At 64.0% G+C, this 19,674-nt stretch overlaps 2 protein-coding genes across 2 annotated transcripts; both read left to right on the top strand.

The window, feature by feature from the left end:
- Positions 1-507: 507 nt before the first annotated feature.
- Positions 508-4,121, top strand: ABB37_06951 (hypothetical protein; the record flags this gene model as incomplete). Its single annotated transcript, XM_015805407.1, has 1 exon — positions 508-4,121. The coding sequence occupies exon 1, from the start codon at positions 1,140-1,142 to the stop codon at positions 4,119-4,121; it is 2,982 nt and encodes a 993-aa protein (XP_015656020.1). The 5' UTR covers positions 508-1,139.
- Positions 4,122-5,412: 1,291 nt separating this feature from the next.
- ABB37_06950 (hypothetical protein) lies at positions 5,413-18,576 on the top strand (the record flags this gene model as incomplete). The annotated part of the gene is made up of 1 exon (XM_015805406.1): positions 5,413-18,576. The coding sequence occupies one exon, from the start codon at positions 5,413-5,415 to the stop codon at positions 18,574-18,576; it is 13,164 nt and encodes a 4,387-aa protein (XP_015656019.1).
- Positions 18,577-19,674: the final 1,098 nt, after the last annotated feature.

Genomic DNA, 19,674 nt, shown 5'->3' with positions numbered 1-19,674 from the left:
TATATATATATATATATATATATATATATATATATTAAAAGGAGAACTATTTCCTCGGCGTATTATCGACTTAACGTGTCCTAGCGTGAAAAAAGAAGAAAACAAGAAAAAGAACGCAAGCGGTGCCAGAAAACGTGTGTGCGTCAGCTGCCAAGGATTTTGTCTTGCTTCTTCAAGATAGTCGTTGTATCGTGTGAGGAACTGGCAAGAGAGAGAGAGATGTGGGAGTAAAAAGAAAGCAATGATACTTGATCGTCCCAAGTGGTGTAGCTCGACAGTTGTTGGTGACATGGACGATCGTTTGTGCAGTTCTACGTCTGATGATTGCGAAAGCGACATGCACAGGGTTAGGGTCTCCAACACAACGCCCTGAAAAGAAAACAATAATAATTCTGTCCCTTCACTCATCACTTTTTTTTTAACTCTTCATATTCTTCTCTCGCCGTTGTTGCCGCTTTAAATATATATACCACTTCCATCGCCCATTTCTACGCCTTTCTCGTTGCAGCATTGGGTATGGCTTTGGGTTAGAGTCGGTGACGATACACCACGCTTTGGCGCCGTCTTCGAAAGTCTTTTTATTTCCTTTCCTTCATCTTCTCTCCTCTTCCTTTTCGATGTAAACAAGATCAACGCATATCTGTTTTTCTCTCTCTTTTATTTTTCCTTTCTCTCCTCTCTTGATCTCTCTCTCTCTCTCTCTCGGAAGAAGATCACGCAGTCGCTGTTAGAAGTGTACGCACCAGCTGACGTGTAACTTATTGTCGTTGTTATTGTTGTTGTTCTGGCACTCTTTGTAGACAAAAAAACAGAGAAAAGGGGAAGGCTATCGGACTGTCCAATCCACAATATCTGCTGCTATTGTGTTGCGTGGGTTTGTCCGCGCTTTGCCTCGGGTGCCTCTGTGTATTTGCGTGTGCTTTTGCGTTTACGTGTTTCCTTCCTTGTGTTGACGGTTGTCGCGGTATCGGTACGGCGTACCTCTTTTCCCCATCCTTGTCTTACACGCGTTGCCTGTGCCGCCAGATTCTTGTTGTTGTTGTTATTAAAATTCAAAAAAAAACAAGCGGTGGTGTTCGCGAGCGTGTGAACACAGCCTTTTTCTGTGTATTTTTCCTTTATCTTCTGCGCGCGTTGCCATGTCCCTCATCGAGGAGGCCCGCAGCCAGCTGGAGGTGGAACTGACGTCGTACATCCGCAACGCACAGCAGCCCTACAGCCCCATCCTACCGCCCATCGATGACGGCCTGCCCTCTTTCCATGCGACCCTCGCCAAGAAGCCTGCGGCAGGGCTCGCCGCCACTACCGCCGTTGTCGCCGCACCTGCGGATACAGGCAAAGCGGTCAAAGGAAGCAGCAAGGGAGGCGGTGCCACCACGGCCGTGGCGGCGACGTCGACCAGCCCCAGCCCCAGCCGGGCAGGCAGCCAAAAGCAGGCACGGGCGAAGCTACTGGAGTTGGTGCGGAAGCTGCAGCGTGCGGCTCTTGTGTCGGCGCAGGTGTCGAAGGACGAGGCAGGCGCGGCGGACGGCAGCGGCGGTGAGTCTTCTCTTCTGACCCGCCGTGGGTCTCGCAAAGAAGGGGGTGGGCTGTCGCGTGAGCCGAGCCTGTTTTCAGCACCCTTGACAACCAAGTCCGCCGTCACGAACCTCCCCGCACTTCCCGCCGCAGCGACGCGGAATGTGCGCACGACGTCTGCGGAGAAGATCAGAAAAGGCGCACCTGGTACTTCAGCAGCAGCAGCAGCAGCAGGAGGAACGACATCAGCATCGAACACGGACGTCGCCGCCGCTCCAGCAAAGCGCGCCGACGGACGCGGTGCCAGTCCCCACCCGCCAGCGCAGTCGTTCATCTCTCTTTCCCTCGCCAACACGCAGACGTCGCAGTCCTTCCACCGCCGGCTGGGCGATATCGAGCGGTCGCACTCTACTGCAACGTCCTTCTCCGGCCGTGAGCGGAGTAGCTCTCCGCATTCCTCCATGCGGACGAACAACAATAACAGCAGCGCAGCGAACAGCGCCAACGCCCTGCGCCGCCTGGAAGCGTCCTTGACGTTTACCAAAGACTGCCTGCATTACGCTGCGATGTTTGCGGAGGCGGGTCTTACGCAGGAGGCGCAGTCGTGCTTCTTGCAGCTCATCGCGCAGGACATCACGAGCCATTATGAGCCGATTGTCACGCGCTGCATCGAGCGCCATCCGCGCACGGTGGCACGGCAGACGCCGCAGCAGTCATCCCAGCAGCAGCAGCAGCGCAACGAGGCCGGGGCTGGAACTCCCGGCCATCCCCTGCGTCGTCATCGCGTGAGCAAAGGCAAGTCCTTCAAAGATGGTCAAAAGCAGAATCTCTTCTCCCCGAACGGCGCCGAGCTCGCCAGTCCGTCCTTGACGGCCCCCACAACACCTACAGCAAATGAGGCGCAGCGCACCGGAAATGCGGCGGAGGACGGGGTGGGAGGGGTTCGCGTGACGGACAACCTCGACACCTTCGCGAGCGACGTGCCGCTGCCGCTGGCTCTGCAGGTCTACAAGTGCGTCCTGCACTATCGCGCCCTTCTCACCTACATCCGCTTTCACGACCTGCTGCAGGCAGACGTGTACGGCGATGCCGCCGGCATGGCGTCGAGCACGGCGGCGTGCGCGTGCATAGAGGAGATGGTGGCCCAACAGCAGCGGGTGCTGTACACGGCGCCCTTCAGTGCCGCCTCCGTCATTCACCAGGAAGAGGCGCGCATGCGGGAGGACATGGAGCGCACCGCCGCCGTCATGAAGCCCGTTAGCGCCATCATCGTCACGGGTGGGTACAAGCTGTTGGATTTGCTGGCGGAGCCAGAATCCGCAAAGCCGAGCGTCACCTCCCTCTCCGTCACTTCTCTCCTGGACGACGCACCGGCGCTGGTGTACGCGGTGGACGAAGTGGCTGCGCCGGTCCTCTTCACAACTCGCCTGTATGTGGCGAAGATGGCCGAGCAGCTTCTGGCCTACCTTCGCAGCACCGCCAGTGGAGAGATGGCCCAGCCGGGGTGCGGGGAGCTCCGCCCGGCCGTGACGCAGCGCTGTCTCGAGGCGTTGCAGGCTTCTGTGTCCATGTCTGAACTGCACCTGAACAAAGCCACACCCCAGCTCCAGCAGCAGCCCCAGCAGTCAACGCAACCACGGCAGCCCTGCACCAAGACCTGCCTTCCGTTGGCGTCGGTGGACTATCTACCCTGGCGGCTGCAGGAGTACACCCTTCTCCAGCGTGGCTATCTGCAGCTTGAGGACGACACGGCGGCCGCCGTCACCGCAGCCGAGCACGCCCTTCAGCAGGTCCTGCAGTTGGTGGAACTGGAGTACCTCGACCCGGTGCCGCCGCCCCCCTCCACCACGCTCGCGCTGGACGCTGCGGTTCAGCAGTGCGCCGGATGGCTGCTCGTGGCGACCTGGCGAGCCGCCGTGGCACAGGGAGGGAGCGGCATCAGCAGCAGCAGCAACACCAGCAACGCCTATCTCGCCTTCGCTTCGGCGTCCCCGGAGGCGTCTGCGGTCCAGCCGCCAGGAGAGGCAGCCGTCACAGGCACCCAAACCCCGTTGGCTGCCGCTACTACAACTACCACTGCTTCTGCCGGTGGTAGTTTTGCCGACTCCGGCGCAGGTGGAGACTCACCCGCGTCAACGGCCTTGCATATGGCTACCACGGCGCGTACCGCGATGGCCGCCATCGCAGCCGCGGTGCAGCAAGCCGTCGCCTTCCTCGTGACGGCGTCGTGGGCGCCTGCGTCTACTGGTGGCGCTGCGAGCAACCCTATGCACGACATGTCGCCGCGACGTGCATCGCGGCGAGGCGGCGGGGGGGCGGGCAACATGATCCCCTCCATCACCACCGCCGTCGCTATCACTGCTGCCGCGGCGGCTGGTGGCGGTGACGTCGATGAATGGCACGCGTCTCCTTGTGGTGCTGTGGGCCTGTATGGCGCTGGTGCAGCAACAGTGTGCGCTGCTGGCGGGCCGCTCCGCTGTCGCCGCTGCCTTGGCCGCCGCGGCAAAGGAAACGGACTACACGGATGCGACGGCGGACGACGGCGCGGAGGTGGTGGTGGTCGGAGGAGGCGACGAGGCGGAAGGGGGGAACGCACCGGGTAGCACCACCACGACGCCACCACCGCAGCAGCAGCAGCAGCAGCAGGGGGCGGGCACCGCCAAGCGGCCGTCCCCCTCCAGATCCCCCCCACCGCGCAAATCGAATGCAAAGGGGAAAACAACCGTGGCCTCGTCGTCAATTAATACCGCCCCGGGTGAAGGGGCCGGACTGGCTGGCGGCGTCGCGCCTGCCTCCCCCGTGCCGGCGGAGCTGCGTCACGACCACCCAGCCGTCGTGCACTTGGCCGGTCAGTTCCCTCGCCTGTCACTGGACTTGATTCTGCATTTGGTGGGTGTGGTCGAGGCAGCGGGCGCGGTGCCACAGGCACCCCCGTACAAAGGCAGCAGCAGCAGCAGAAGGGACGGCAAGAGGCGCTCCGCGAAGGGCGGCGACGGTGCCGCTGGGCACGACAGGGAATCGGCGCGGAAGCGCAACGAGTCAGCCGAGCGGCGGTCTGCGCGTGGGGGCCGGCAGCGTGCGTCGATCGTCGCGCTCGGCTGCGACTCTTCCACCTCGAGCCTCAATCCATTTAGTGGGGCTAGCGCAGGCTACGCCGCAACGGCCTCGCTGCGGCGGCGTGCCCTGCAGAGTGTGTACCGCGGCTGCGTCGAGGCACTGGAGGTGCTCCTGCACGCCGCTGCCGTGAAGGCCACGAGCGCCGCTGACCCACCCACGACGCAGAACGCGACGGCGGCGGCACCCCTTCGAGGACTTACGGGCCGGATTGCGCTTCCGCTGTCTGGCGCGTCCACGTCCACGTCCCCGGCTTCTGCTACGGCGACGGCGGGGTGGCGGCACGCTTTCGGTCCGCTGAGCACGCTCACACTAGCCGCGGTGTGGAATGACACGGTGGATGTGTTGGGCTACTGTGACGAGATCGAAACCGAAGGTGACGTCGTTGCGAGCGGTGGTGGGGGTGGTGGAGCGCTGCACGATGGGAAGGCCACGCTGCCGCTGCGCCACGCACGCTACTACTCTCCCTCAGCGGGGGCATCATTAGGTGCCTCCGTGTGTTTTCTCTATAACCCTGCCGACACGCGCTGTGTGTTGCGCTGGATCTCGTGGGATGCCCTGTTCAGCGTGGCGGACGGCGCTGCCGCGAACAGGGGAAACGGCGCCGGCCTACTCTTCACTTCCAGGAGTCTCGTGGAGGCCGGCGTCGTGCGTGCCGTGACGGCCCTCCGCACGCTCGTCTTTGCCTCGCCGCGGCTTGTGGTGGCGGTGCGGGTGGGACTGGCCATGGAGTCGTGGTGGCGTGCGCAGCTCACCCCACCCGCAAAGAAGAGTGCTCCGATGAAGTCCACCGGGAACTCCACCGCAGCAGCAGCAGCGACGTTTCGGGCTGCGTCGTCGACGACAACGACGACGAGTGTGGAGTGCGCCATGCGCTGCGCACAGCTGCTCCGTGCGCTGCTGCTCGCCGTCATGCTCCACCAAAACCACCCACGCCGCTTACTGCAGCAGCAGCAACAGGAAGAAGAGCCACCGCAGCACAGCACGTCCCAGAAGAAAAGTCCTCTCACGTCCGTTTTGGGCCTCTTCGAGGACGCCGCCTACGCGCTGGACGTCTTGGCACCTTTGGCCGCACCCTCTGCTCCGTCGTTGGTGTCTTCCCCTGCCGGCGAGATATGCCAGCCGGGCGAACGCCTCGCCTCTCCCCCTCCGTCTTCGTCTTGTGTTGAAGCCCATTCCGCAGTGGACGACTACACCCGCCTCGCCGCCCAAGCACAGGCATCCCTGCACTTGTCCCGCTATCAACGCCGCATCTTGCGCGATGGCGACGGGCACGAGGCGGTCGCCCTGCGTGAGTACTTCGAAGAGGACGACATGAACGAGGCGCTGAGCTACACAGATGAGGTGTGGTCTCCCCTGCCTTCCTCGATGAGCCTCTTCAAGGTTGCGGCGGTGTTGGTGGAAAAGGTGGCGGCTGCGCTCTGCCCTGCGGTCGATGAGAGCCCGAGTAGCAACCACACCGTCAGCAACAACAATAGCTTTGCGCCACCCTCGCCCTCCTGCGCGGCACTGCTGTTACAGCCCATCGCCACCGACGCGGGCAGCTTCTTTCTCCGGTGCGGAGAAGCCCTGCGCGCGCAGTGGCAGCAGCAGCGGTCCCGCCGCCTGCTACAACAAGTTGGGCACAACGAGGTCGCCGCCACCGGCGCAGAAGACACGTCGGCGGAAACAGCAGCGGCAGCAGTAGTAGCATCGCGAGACCCATTTCGCGCACAGGAAGAGCTGGAAGCGCGAGAGGAGTCGCACTACGCCACGATTGTGTGGTGTGTCTTGTCCTTCCTGTGGCACAGCAGCAGCAGCGGTGCCCCGCAGCTGGACGAGCGCGGCGTCGCGGCGGTGACCCGTCGCGCCAGCAACGGCTTTCTGCAGCTCCTTCCCAGCGCCACAGCGGAGCGCGGTGGTACGATGGCGACGACGATGACGGGGGGGCCTCGAATGGCCCCGGTGCAGCTCAGCCGCCTCCTCGCCCACGGCGCCACGGTGCGTCGACTGCTCGAGCTCACCCGGTCTCATTTGCAGGCGCACGTGGAGTCGCTGCTGCGGCACGCCTCGGCTCTTGTTACCGTGGCTTCCCCATACGGCAGTAGCAGCTACCTGCGTGGCTATCACGGCCACACGTACCCATCGAAGAACCCCTCGTCGAGCACGGCGGCGGCGGCGCAGCAGCGGCAAGCGACGACGGCCAGTACGTGTCGTGCGCTCGTCGCGGCGCGAGACGGGCTGACGGAGTTGACGCACGTGTGGGTGACGGTGCGGTGGCACCTTTCCCGCCTGCACGCCCACCACGCCGACTACACGGCTCGCCACGTTGACCTCGAAACGCTGCAGCAACGACACGATCAGCAGCAGATCTACGGCCGGCCAACAGCGAAGGAGCTGCGCATCCTGCGGACACTAGAGCAAGACGCGCCGCTGCTTCCCACCACCGCGAAGGACGAGGAAGTGCGTCTGAAGCGATGGGTGAAGGATCAGCAGCACACTGCGGCCGGGACAGCGTTGGCCACCTCCGCTCAGCTTTTGGAAGCGCTGGTGTGTGCCGCGCTTGTACCGCTGAACACCGCTGACCCCTCCGCTCAGCAGAAACTCGTTGACGAGGCTGTTCGCGCCTTGACAGACGTCGAGATGATCACCGGAACTGAGGCGACGCACCGACCGGGCAGCGGCGGCGGCAGCAGCAGCACAGGTAGAAACACGACCGCACAGCAGCAGCAGCAGCAACAGGCTCCTCGATGCACGCAAGAAGCGTTTGTCATTTACACACCTATTCTGTTGTGGTGCTATCTGGCAGAGGCTTGTAGTCGATGCGGCACCGCCGAGCAGACTGCCCTGGTGCGTGGCGTGCTGGACCGTTATTTGCTGACGGAGTCACCAGAGGTCAGCAACGCCGATACGGCAGACGCGGTGTTGACGACGGCGCCTTTTGTGCAGAAGCTGTTGCTGCGGCCTCAATGGGCGGTTCTCGAGGACTGCAGCCTCACCACGCGGATGGCGTTCTGCCGTGCCTTAAGTGCCCTCGCTTCCCGCTCCACCCCCGCCTCGTCCTCTGCTGCCGCCGCCTCCTCCTCCTCCACGTCCGCGTTAGGTAGCTTGCAGAGTGCGTATCGACTGCTGTTGGCGCTGCAGATCCAGCAGCTGCCGGAGCCGTCCGCGGCGGCCGCCACAGCTCTTCGCGCCGCCCACCACGCTGCGAACAAAACGAAGAAGAACGACACTGCTGGCGTTGGCCTGGGCAACACCGACAGCGTGCAGCGCCACGGTCCTTCCTCGAAGCTCACGTTGAGCTCCGCGCAGCAGCTGCTGTCCGCCATCACGGAGTATCTAACTCGCAGCGCGGACACCGCGGCGTCGCGCGATGGCTCCCCTGCCGCCGCCCTCCTTCTACCCTTGTTGGTCGAACTGTGCAACGTCCTGCTGCATCTGCCCGCGTCTTCCCCGCAGTGGGCCGACGGCGACGTCCAACTCTTCGCGCTCCGCGTCGTGGTCCTCTTCAAGCAACAGCAAATGGCTCTGCTGACCGCATCGCCAAGTCCGTTGACTGTCGGCACGGCGAACGCGACCGCAACCGCCAGCGCCAGCGCCAGCGCCGCTGCCGTAGCGGCGGCCGCGGCTGCTGCCGTCATGATGGACGCCTTCCTGCAGCTGCTCTGGACCACCTTTGCGCATGTGTGGAACGGCGTCTTCCGCAACCCCAACTCGCGGCAGCGACGCTTCTTGCACACCAGCGCTGCGGTCACCCTGTGGGCCCGACGCGTCTTTGATCATCACCGGCGACACACGCTGCTGTGCGCCGCAGCCGTGCAGGACGACGACAGCGGCGAGCGCGGCAACGGTGGAAACAGCCCGGCGTCTAGTCGGCCCGGGCGCAGCCCTCGTCGTAAGCGCGACAACAGCAATCACACCACCGGCACAGACGGGGCTTTGTTGTCCGACACGGTCAGCCCCTTGACGCCTGCGACGGTAGACCCCAACGCGAACCCGCTGTATTTTGCCGGAGTGGCTTACTTGCCGGGGGAGGACGATGGCAGCTATCCTCACCACGACGAGGAGCGACCCGGCGTTGGCGGCGGCACGCCCGTTCCTGTCGCGGGCGGTGTCAGCGAGGGCGAGTCCGTGGAGCGGCATCGCGCCTCTCCCCAACGACCCAGGACGGGCGGCCCCGGCAGCCCAAACAACACCAACGCACGCGGCGGGGCAGCGTTTTTTTCTACTGTCTTTCTGCATGCCCACATGCCGTGTGAGTTCATGGAGCTGCTGGAGGACATCCTCTTCCATCTCCCGTCGTTGTGGACCTACATTCTGGCACCGCCCGGCACCGTCGCGGTCCCGGCGGTGTCGGCCGCACTGAACCGGTCTGCGTCCCCCACAGCCGCCTCCGAGCACGACGGCGTGTCGCGCATGCAGACGCAGTACGATTTCGTGTGTCACGCCGCACTGCAGGCTGCACAGGCGCTTCGAGAGTTGCAGCACTTTGCGAACTCCGGGAACGAACCTGCGGCAGGGGAACGACGGGGATCAGCAACGGGGACCCCCACGACAGGCGGGCAGCTATGCGGTCTGCGGCCCATTTACATTGAGATCGTGGCGGCCCTGCAGCAGTACGGTGTCGCGATGCGCAACAGCAACAGCGCGGCAAGCGGCGGCGGTGCTCAGCAGCAGGGGGGGCACAACACATCCAGCGCAGCAGCAGCGGCAGCAGCGGCGACGGCGTCAGGGGCACGTGGCGGCGGCAACGCGCGCTCGGGAAACAGCTCTGTCAATACCCCTGCAGTATCCTCCGCGTGTCATGGGTTGATGGAAACCCTCAACAAGTACAATGAGGACCCCAATTACGCGAAGCTGGCGGTGCACGTGGTACGGGAAATGCTCGCGCTCTGCAATGATGACACGCAGAGTATCTCCATGGGTGGCGCAGCCCTCAGCAACGCTGCCGCTGCCGGTGGCGGCGGTGGGGGTGGTGGAGGTAGTAGTGCGAGCGGCAGCAGCGGCAGCAACAGTCGCAAGAAGAATCCCTCAGCGGGTGGCGGTGCAGCTGCAGGCGGCGCAGAAGGCAGCAACAGCATCAGCGGTGGTGTTGGTGGCGCCGTCAGCGGAAAGATGAGTGCGTGCGTGTCCGCCGCAGCTGTCACGATGGACGTGCGACACGTCATCCGCAGCGTGCGGGCGCAGGTCCACGAGCACCACTGCGCCATCCGCGCCTTCCTTGCAAGTGTCGACGCGGAAACGGAGGCGTGGCTGACGCGTGGCGGCTTCAACCTCGCCGGGCAGGTGCAGCAGCAGCAGCAGCAGCAGCACGAGCAAAAAGGTCCTCAGCAGGGAACTCAGGGCAGCGGCCCCTCGCCACCGGCCTCGCCTTCCGCCGCCACCGCGGCTTCACCGACCGCGGCAGACGCTGGAAGCGCCAAGGCAGCCGCAGCGTCGACGTCGCGGAAGAAAACGAACCGCAAAGGAAACAAAAAAAGGGCAGGCGGTAGGTCGAAAAAAGCGGACGTCCGCGGCAACGACGACGACGACACAGACGATGACGAGGCCAACCGCACTGGGGAGGCGGCGCCGTCTACTGGGCTGCCTTACACCGAAGTCACGCGCGACTTTTCCTTTGTCGAGGAGCAGAAGTTGAAGCAGCTGACGTGCGGGGTAGCGCGATGGCGCCGCAGTCGTGCAGGGCGGACGCTGCGGCAACGCTACGTGCAGTTCAACACCCCGTACGTGGCGCAGTTGCACCTTATAGAAGCCGCCTTGCTGCACATGGGTGCGACGGCGCAGCATGACGCCGCAAAGCAGAAGCGCATCCTGCAGGAGCTTCTCGCGCGTACGGATGGCGCAGGCGGCGATGCACCGACAGCACACGCAGCAGCAGCAGCAGCAGGTGGAGCCGGGACTTCCCCCTCGTCCCTTCGTCTATCACCGCGAGACACGAAGAAGTCCAGCGTCGCCCCGCCACCAACTAGCAGCTGCGACGACGCGGACACGGAGAGCCCGACGCAGGTCACGGAGGATCTGCTGCGTCACTGCGTGTGTGCGAGCAACCTCTTTCAGCACCTGTGGCTGCCTGCACGCGCCTCTGCCGCTGTGCAGCTGGCGGTGAGCCACCTTCAGGAGGCCCCGCTGCCCCTCGCACCGTCCTCGCCAGCCTTGGCTGCGCTCGTGTCCCAGCTGCTCGTCACCCCTCTCTTCGCCATTGCGGCGGTGCAGCAGGGCTACTGCGACGCCCGTCGCGACGTGCACAACTGTGTCCTGCAGCCGCCGGTCATCAAGGTGGGTGCGGCGGTGTCGTGGTCGCGTCGAAACGACTTACTGTGCACCGCCCCCTCCCTCTTCACGCTGACCTCCGTGGCGGGGAAGAGAGGCGAGCAAAAAATGGCGCGCCGCGCAGGTGTGCAGGCGAGGCAGCAGCGGCGGTTTCATCTGCTGCAGCTGTGCTGGTGCGTGGAGGCGGAGGCGGAGACGCGCGCGGAGGCGACCCGCGATGAGTTGCAGGAGCGGGTGCGCATTCTGCAAGTCGCACAGCAGCTGTTGCTGCCCCTCCCGGAGCAGTCGACGTCGCTGAAGGCACTGCTGGCCTCTGCCGCTGAACTATTAGCGCGTGTGTCGGAGAAGGGAAAGCGGACAGGGCGTCTTGTGAACTCGGCGCGGCAAACGTGGGCCGGTAAGAACCCGGTGAGCACCGCAGCGCATCCGACCCGCGAGGCAGCGCACACGGGTGCCGTGGACACGCTCCCGTACTCACCCTTTGAGGGTATGGGCGGCGGTTCGACAGGGGCACACGGCGGCAGTAACGCATCGACGCGTCCACCCGCCATCGAGGCCGACACCACCACAAGGAAAGGGAAAGGCAGCGAAGGCACCTCGTCTTCCTCCTCTCTAACGTCTGTGGACGCCGCGGCCTACGGACGGGATATGACGGAAGCCGACCTGGTTCATCAGCTAATTGCGCTGGCACACGCGCTGGAGCAGGCGAGCCCAGCGACGTCTGCGGCGGCGTACCGCACCGCACAGCAGCTCACGAACGGCCGCTACGCAACGGAACTGCTCCCGCGTCTGATGCAGCTGGAGGAGAACGACGAAGGCTGCGAGCCCGAGGTGCGCGGCGCCACCGTGCTGGCCTACGAGAAGGGGCTGCGGAGTGTCTCGGACGGGGTGTGGCTTCTTCGCAGCGCGCGCTCGGTGCGGCGGCAGTGGTCCACATCGCCTGTCCTGCCCAACGCAGCGGTGAATCGTGCTGGGCCATCGACACAGAGCAGCACCTCTACATCTGGCGCGGTGTCGTGGAAGGCGGCGATGGAGGCGTACCAGCGAGCCGCGCAGGCGCTGCGCGCGGCAGGCCGTCTGCACCTCCTCGGGGAGTGCCTCTATGAGCAGGGCTGTCTCTACTGCGCGGCGGGTCGTTTGAAGGAGGCAGAGCGGAATTGGATGGACGCTCTGGACTGTCTGCTCTCCACGCCGCACGTTTTTGATGACTGGCACACGCAGCGTATCGTACCTCCGCCGTTGATCGCCTCGTCGTCGTCCTCATCCTCGTCCGCTTCTACGAGTCATCGCGGTGTGGAGGAGTTGGTGTGGATGGTGGCGGCACTCACGTCCCTCGCAGAGCACGCCTACGCAACCGACGCCTCGCGCGCGATGGCGGCGCAGCTCCTCTGTGCGCTGCTGGTCCATCAGTACTGGCGCCTGCCCGCAGTGATGGAAGGCAGTGCTGGCGGCAGCAGCAGCGACGTGAAGGACGCGTCACGACTGCCGCGCTGGCACGACGCAGGCCTTCCCTACTCCGAGTACAACCAACTGGACGTCGCGGCCCTCAGCGCGACGAGTCCCATGTACAGGGAAGGGAAGGCGATCCGCAGCTCGCAGTCGCAGCGCGACGCCACACAGATGCCTGACACGCTAGCCCACATTGTGCATGCTCTCACCAACGCCGCTCAGCTCCTCGTGCAGTCGCACTGCAGCAGCGAGGCCGCCGTCCTCGGCGCCTTCAGCGATTTCATGGCGACGGTGCATCTGCAGCAGGTGGAGCTGACGGTGGCGGCTCGCCTTGTCCGGGCCACCGCCGCCGCCGACCTCGGCAGCTTCTCCGTCGCCATGCGGCACATCCACTCGGTCTGCGTCGGCGCTGGGCTGCCGCAGCCGGTGCGGGGTGTATTGGGCATGGACAGTCTGCCCGGCTACTATTCTATCGCGGCTGCCGTGGCGGCTGCGGCCACCTCGCGAGCCGCAGGCGCGCCGGCCCCCTCCATCTCCCCAACCCCCGCGAAGAAGCCCGCGGCAGGGACGGGAGCGTTGACGGGCGGTAGTGGGTCTGTCAGCGGAGGGTCCTTTGCCGGCTCCGCCGCAGCCGCATTGGCAAGTGGGAGTAAAGACGGAGGTGGTGGTGCGCTCTCCCTTTCCGCTGCGGCCACCGTCCTCCCCGCCTCGGTTGCATCTCTTTTCTTCTTTTACCGCGACGACGACAGTCCGTCCTCGCCGCACAACATCGCCGCGGTTCGCGCCTTTGTTCTGGCCTGCCTGCCAGGTCTTGCCGTCGACTCTGTTCTTTCCCTCAGCAGCCCTACGAGCCGAACAATGGCCGCCGCGGCCACAACGTCGTTCGCGTTGCCGCTGGTGGGTGGGTTGCTGGCTTCTCCGGCACTGGAGAGTCGGTACGGCGTGTGCCTGCTCCGGCGGCTTTGCTTGACTGTCGCTGAAGTGCTTGTCCGGCTCGGCACAGGCGATCTCACCTACCTCTTCCGCTCTCCGCCCTCCCTGTCCTCGCTTTCGAGAACCGCGACAGGCTCGGAAGGCGGTGTTGCGGGAGGAGGGGGTGGAAGGTCCGCCTGCGCCGAGTTTGTCGCTGCCGCGCCGATCTCCACGACGGCTGCGGCTCCTGGAACTGCATCTGGCGGTCACCGTCGCGGCTCTTCGCCCGCGCCTCCGTCATCTGCCGGCAGTGGTAGTAGTTTGGCGTCCTTGGCGTTTTCCTCCGCGGCGTTCCCTCTTTTGGCGACCGGGGAGCGTCCGACGAGCGCGTGCAGCGAGGCGTGCCGCTTCGCCCTTGTCCTCCTGAACTCCCTGCGCAGCGTCGATGTGCGATACGCGCTGGTAGGTCAGCCGTCAGCCGCCGTCGGGAGCGCCGCTCTCGGTGCGGGGGAGGAGACGGACAACACAACATCCAGTCGGGCAACGCGTGTGTCGGCGGAGACGAATGCGCGTACTCGCGCCGCTAACGTAAGCGGTGGGGATGCGGGCTACACCGGGTCCGACCCAGCAAGAGCAGCAGCAGCAGCTTCTGCGGTGATGCAGAGTTTTGCCGGGGAAGCGGAGCGCGGCAGTGCAGCGCCATCAGCACAAAGTGTGGCGTGGCTCGACACCCTGGCCGCCATCTCTCAATGGGCCGTCCTGCTCACAGGTGAGGTCCTCGCCGCGCAAGGTCAGTACAACGCCTGCCTGCAGCTGCTGACATCCGCCATCGCCGACTACAACGACGAGCAAGCTGCAGTGGCGCCGTCGGTCGCAGGAGAAGCGAGGCAGCGCAGCATTTCACCATCCCCACAGCCCACACCCACAGCAATGATCCAGTCCCTACGCGGCTATGGCCTTCAAGGTAGTCGCGGTGGTGGTGGTGGTGGCAGCAAAAGCGGCACCTCTCTGCCGTTCAACTGCACCTACGTCCATTGGATGCGCGTGTGGCAACTCATGTGCCGCTGCTACTGCCTTCTCCGCCGGTACGCGCAGCTGGAGAACGCCGCTGGCGCACAAGGACTGCGGCTGTGCGACGCCTTTGGTGAGACGGGTGCGCAGAGACGTGCCTTCCAACTCTACCGCCTCTACGCTCTCACTCAGATGGGCCAGCTGAAGGAAGCCGCGGTGGTGGCAGCAGACTTGCAGCGCGCTGCCGCACCTTTCCTGACACTCACACCCGAGAAGGAGACGGATGGCACCCTGGACGATGGCAGCGCTGCCGTGGCGCTGCTGTGGTGGCAGACAGAGCAGGCGAACGCCGGGACGTCGCCGCGGTCCTCGGCCGTCAGCGCCCGGCGTCTTGTCACACAGCTGTTTAAGGTGGCCGTGGCGGAACGCGGGGTGCTGCCGTGGCACCCGCTGTCGCCCTCGCGGCCTGTGGTTGTGCTGGAATCCCCCAATGCGCATACAGTGGTGCCGCTCTGTCCCTTGTCAGGATGTGCCAAGACGCGTGATGTGTGGCAACTGCACCACGCCATGAACCACTACGCCTCCGAGCTGCAGTGGCAGATGCCGCCGTCGTCACCCTCTCCGCAGCCGCCAGGGGGGAAGGTCTCGATGAGTGCCGGCGGCAGCGTACGCAACCGCGCACTGTTATCGGCGCCCCCTTCTACCGACGCCCCTTCCGCGACCGTTGTCGCGTCGACTCCCAGCGCCATCGTGCTGTTGAGAGAAGCGCTGGAGGCGGTGGGTGCGCAGTACACCACGCAGGCGCACCCGGGTCAATGGCTTGAATCGCAGCTGCTGCTCACCCGTCTCAGGGCGAGGGCGGTGTGTGACGCGTTGAACGCGCGACAGCGGCGCAGCAACGATGACGACGACAACACGAATAACTCCGCAACGGTGGAGTTCGCACTCGACGATGGAGCGCCCTCCATCACCACCGCCGGTGTGGCCGCGGAGCCTTCCCGAGCCGTTCCTGTCTTGTCCTCACGCGACGCCGCCCTCAACGCGCTGCCGGCGCCGGTGCACGACGTCTGCGAGGAGCTCCTCCGTACCCTGCAGCTCCTTCTACAGTTCCCCGTCCAGCGACATACGATGCTGCGCGTCGTGCTGCTTGATCTTGCCGCCGTCCTCTCCGCTCACATCCGTGATGTTCGCACTCGCCGGCGCAGAGACACGAAACGTACCGCGCCGGCAGCAGCAACAGCAGCAGCGACGGAAGAGGCGCTTCTACCGCAGTTTGAGGCGGTGGTGGCCGCCTGCACGATTCTCGCGGGGCTGGTCACGGATATGGAGCGTCGTGTCCGCACAGGGGCGGACAGCTTCCGCGGCTACCTGACAGATCCCCGGCTGGCCTCCTCCGAGGCCGGCGACACCATCGCGCTTCTCCTGCAGGCACAGTGGCCGGAGTCGTTGTGCGCGGCGGTGCAGCAGACCCACGACAACGTCGGACAGCTCCAGAGTGCATCGGCACGGATGAACGCGCACGGCGGCGGCGGCGGCGGCACCTCCCCTTCCCCCTCCCTCGCGGCAGAAGTCATTTCGCATCCTTTTTACGCCCTGCCCGAAGTCCAGCAGCAGTTCTTCGGCGCGTCCGCCACAGCAGCAGCCGGCGCCTCTGGATCCGTCACGGCGACAGGCGCGGCAGCAAACGCAGGGAACAGCAGCAGCGGTCGTAGCGGTTCCGGCGGCAATCGCGACCAAGGAGCTGCCAATGTTGGCAGTGGCGTCAAACGTGGCGGCGGCGGCGCAGCAGCATCATTGCAGTCGTCGTCCTCCGCAGCAGGAGTGGCGACAGCGGCCGCTGCCGCCGCATCCCCTCTCGCCTCCCTTCTCAGCGTGCCGGCGTTAGCCCTGACCTTCACCACGCTCTCCGACGAGGCCGCCGCTGTCCTGGCGCTCACGCCAGTCGCCACCGCCCTCGAGCACGACACCGCCGTGCAGCTCCTCACGTCTCACCTACAATCCCTTTCCCCGCCCATTAACTGCACCTACCTCTGCTACCGCGATGATACTCGACAGCAGCTGCTGGAGGCGGTCGGGGCGGTGCTGATCCATCAGCAGCAGCTGCAACAGCCGCATCCGAAGGGCACCGGTAGTGCGCAGCGCAAGTCGAGCAGTACGGTGCTGAGGCGGCTTGGCGGGGCGGGGGGAAGCGCACAAGGTGGAGCGTCCAATGCCGGCGGCATCACCGCCTTGAATTTCACGGAGGCGGATGTCTGGAAGGCGCTGGTGCCGCCCGTGTTGCTGTCGGCCCTCCCGGTGGACCTGTTCTCCGCGGTGGGTCCGGATACCCTCGGGGCGCCGCTCTACAACTCCGTGGCGGCGGCCGCCGTCGAGGTGCCCGGGCACTCGCCCCCGTCCTTCGTGTACGGCAAAAAGTCTGGTCAAACGTTCTCGACCGCCGCTGCTGCAGGTGGTGATGCGGCGGGAGGGAGAGCAGGGGAGTCCACGACGGCCACGTGGCAGCTCTTCCTGTCCGTCTCTCCGCTGCACGACGCTGGCATCACGGAGGCCCCCGTACTGACCTCGACCTCCTCCTCCTCCGCCCAGGCAGCTCTCTCCACCGACGCGGTGCTGCTGCTGCCGCCGGCCCACCTCGTCGCGGCGGCAAATTTCACTGCGAGCGGTGGTGGTGTTGGTGGGAGTGCCGGCTCAGATGGCGGGGCAGGGGTGGCGAGTGCTCAGGGTGCGTCCATGGCCTCTACAGGAGGTGCAGCGGCAGCACTGGGCGCGTCTGCAGGTGGCGGTGGTGGGTCATCCGTGGCCTTCTCCCGTGGGCGTAACACTACTCGCCTTTTTGGTGCAGTGAACAGCACCGTGGCTGCCGCCTCTACCACCGTCGCCCCTGCGCACCGCAGCAGCGATCAAGATACCGTCATGAGCCACGCAGGAGTTAGCGGAACGGTGTGGCCGCCAGCGCAGACCTCGACCTCCCCCCGCGCTGCCTGCCTCGTTCCTTCGACCAATTGGGCGTTCCTCGACCAGATTCAGCGCGAAGGACTGTCCGGCGCGCAGACGCGGGTGGAGGAGAACGCAGCGACGACGACGACGACGGCGCCGGTGAAGCCGACGTCCCCTGCGCCCGGCATTCGCACACACGCGGCTGGCAAGACGACACGCGGCGGCAACGCCGCTACCGGCGGTGCGTCGTCTCCTTCGCACGCCGCCACACACCACACCACGCATGAGAGCACTAAAACGTGCTCTCCAGGACTTGTAGAGGCCGCTGCGCAAGTCCCCGTGACGTTCCGCTGGCGCTCCGTCTCGCTGGAGATGTCGGACAGCACCGTGCAGACGCTGCGGCGTCACCTACGCGCCGTCCTGCGTTGTTTGCACCGGGCAGGCGAAGAGGACGCCACCGCTGAGACAGCGGATCAGGCTGACGCCGTCCTTGAAGCTGCCAAGGCGGAAGCGGACGGGGGCCGAGGGGAGAACGCGACCCGATCTGCACTCGCCGCTGCGGTGTCGAAGGCGCAGCAGACCCTGCGTACGCACCTCGCCACCGCAGGCGGGGCGATGAGCTCGAACAGCAATGCTGCTAGCGGCGGTGGCGTGGGTCTTGGCTCGAGTGGTGGTGGTGGTTCCTCCGCGTTCTTTGCTTCTACCTTGCCCGCTACTGCGGGAAGTGGTGGTTCCTTGGCAATGAGTGTGTCGAACGCATCCGCCGGCGCCATCAGCGCGTCCACCAGCAACAACTCGTCCTCCATCATGCGCAAATCAGCGCAGCGCGTCGGAGCCGCCAACGCCAACTCCTCAGGAAACAACACGACGGACTCGTCTCTTCTCGCCCTCGCAGGCGGCGCAGTCAACGAGAACACGGCGACGCACGATGATTTGGCAGCCGCGGTGCGTGCCCGCCAGATGGCTGAGCGGGAGCGGCAGCGTCAGCAGCATGCCGAGGAGCTGGAGGAGGCCAAGGCGAGTCTGCTGCGAGAGCTGCTAGAGGCGGTCGTGTCGGCTGCTGTGGGATTCGGCACTGCCGTTGCGGTGGTGGACGAGGCCCGCGTGGAGCTCGATGTGCGACGGCTGATGCCACGCTGTCCCTTGACGCCGACCATGGTGGACTTTCTGTGCGACTGGCTCGGTGGAGTCTCGGCGGAGACGGTGGACGGTGACGAGGGGGGCGACGACGCGGATGCGGGGTACAACGGCAGCAGCAGCGGCCACACCTCCCTGTGTTTCTATAACGCCGGGTTGCATGAGTGGATGCAGCGTGTGGCGCAGTACGTGGCCGAGCAGCAGCAGCAGCAGCAGCAGCGCTCGTCGCCAAACAGCGTGTTGATGTAGCATGTAAGACAACACACTACCATTTATACCTGTACTTTTTGTTGTTGGGGAGTATCTTCTGTTTTCCTTCTACACAGCTATTTCCTTTCCCTTTCCCTTTGTATATACATATATATATATGTTTTTCCCCTTCTGTCTTTTTATGGATTGTGCCCAAGTGCACACGTTGTCTGGCGGTTGTGATGTGAACGATACGTTGATCTTTGCTGTTTGCTGTCATGTACGTTGCGCTCTTGCATCTCTTCAGAGAGAGGTGAATGTATGATTACCATGGCTTTTAATTCAACTACCATCCGTTCACGTCACTATTCTCGTGTGTGTGTGTGTGTGTTTGTTTCTTTGATGATGCCAGCGACGTACCGCGCCTCATCGTACGTTGGATCGTCAGTCCCAGCCGCTCCCCTCGTCTTCTGAGAAGGGAGGGATGGGGTTCGTGCTGTACCTCACGCATCGACCTTTTTTGGGTCACAGTGGCTTTTTGAGAGCTGCAGCGAAAAGGGATGTGTTTTCCATGCAATGCCCACCCCCTGCATGAATGCGCTCGACTCCCAACTCCCTTTCCTTTTCCTCTTGCGCCTTTCTCCTCTACTATGGATCTACACACCTGTGTGCGTGTGCCCACGGGCGTAGAGTTTTTGCTTGTGTGATTCGCAGCAAACGACGTAGCTCTCACGCTTCAACAGAGCAGATATATATATATATATATATATATAATTAATAATTGCGTTGGAAAACCACTCCCTTTGTCTCCCTGCGCTCGGCGTCTTTTGGCGGCAACGAAGTTCGCATGTTGTTGGGAACCATCAAAGTAAAAACCACAAAAAGCATACCTCCATATCTATTCCTTTGCATTACACACATACATATACATATACATTCTGCAGTTTGCAACGGCACTTCTCTGCGGACTTTTCCTTTGGTGGTGGTGGTTGTCGCTTTATACGAAAGCGGGAGAGCTTGGACGCAGACATACTCCTTCTGCCTGTTGTGGTGGGGTTCCTGGTATTAAAGCGCAGCTTCCGCAACGCAACGGGACGCAACGACACAACACACACCAACCGAAAAGGGAAAAGGAAGAAGACATTCACAAAGGGCGAT

Source organism: Leptomonas pyrrhocoris (assembly GCF_001293395.1).
Source record: "Leptomonas pyrrhocoris isolate H10 chromosome Unknown, whole genome shotgun sequence".
Lineage (NCBI taxonomy): Eukaryota > Euglenozoa > Kinetoplastea > Trypanosomatida > Trypanosomatidae > Leptomonas > Leptomonas pyrrhocoris.
Note: the sequence above shows the minus strand (reverse complement) of the source record. Positions and strands in the feature narration are given on the sequence as shown.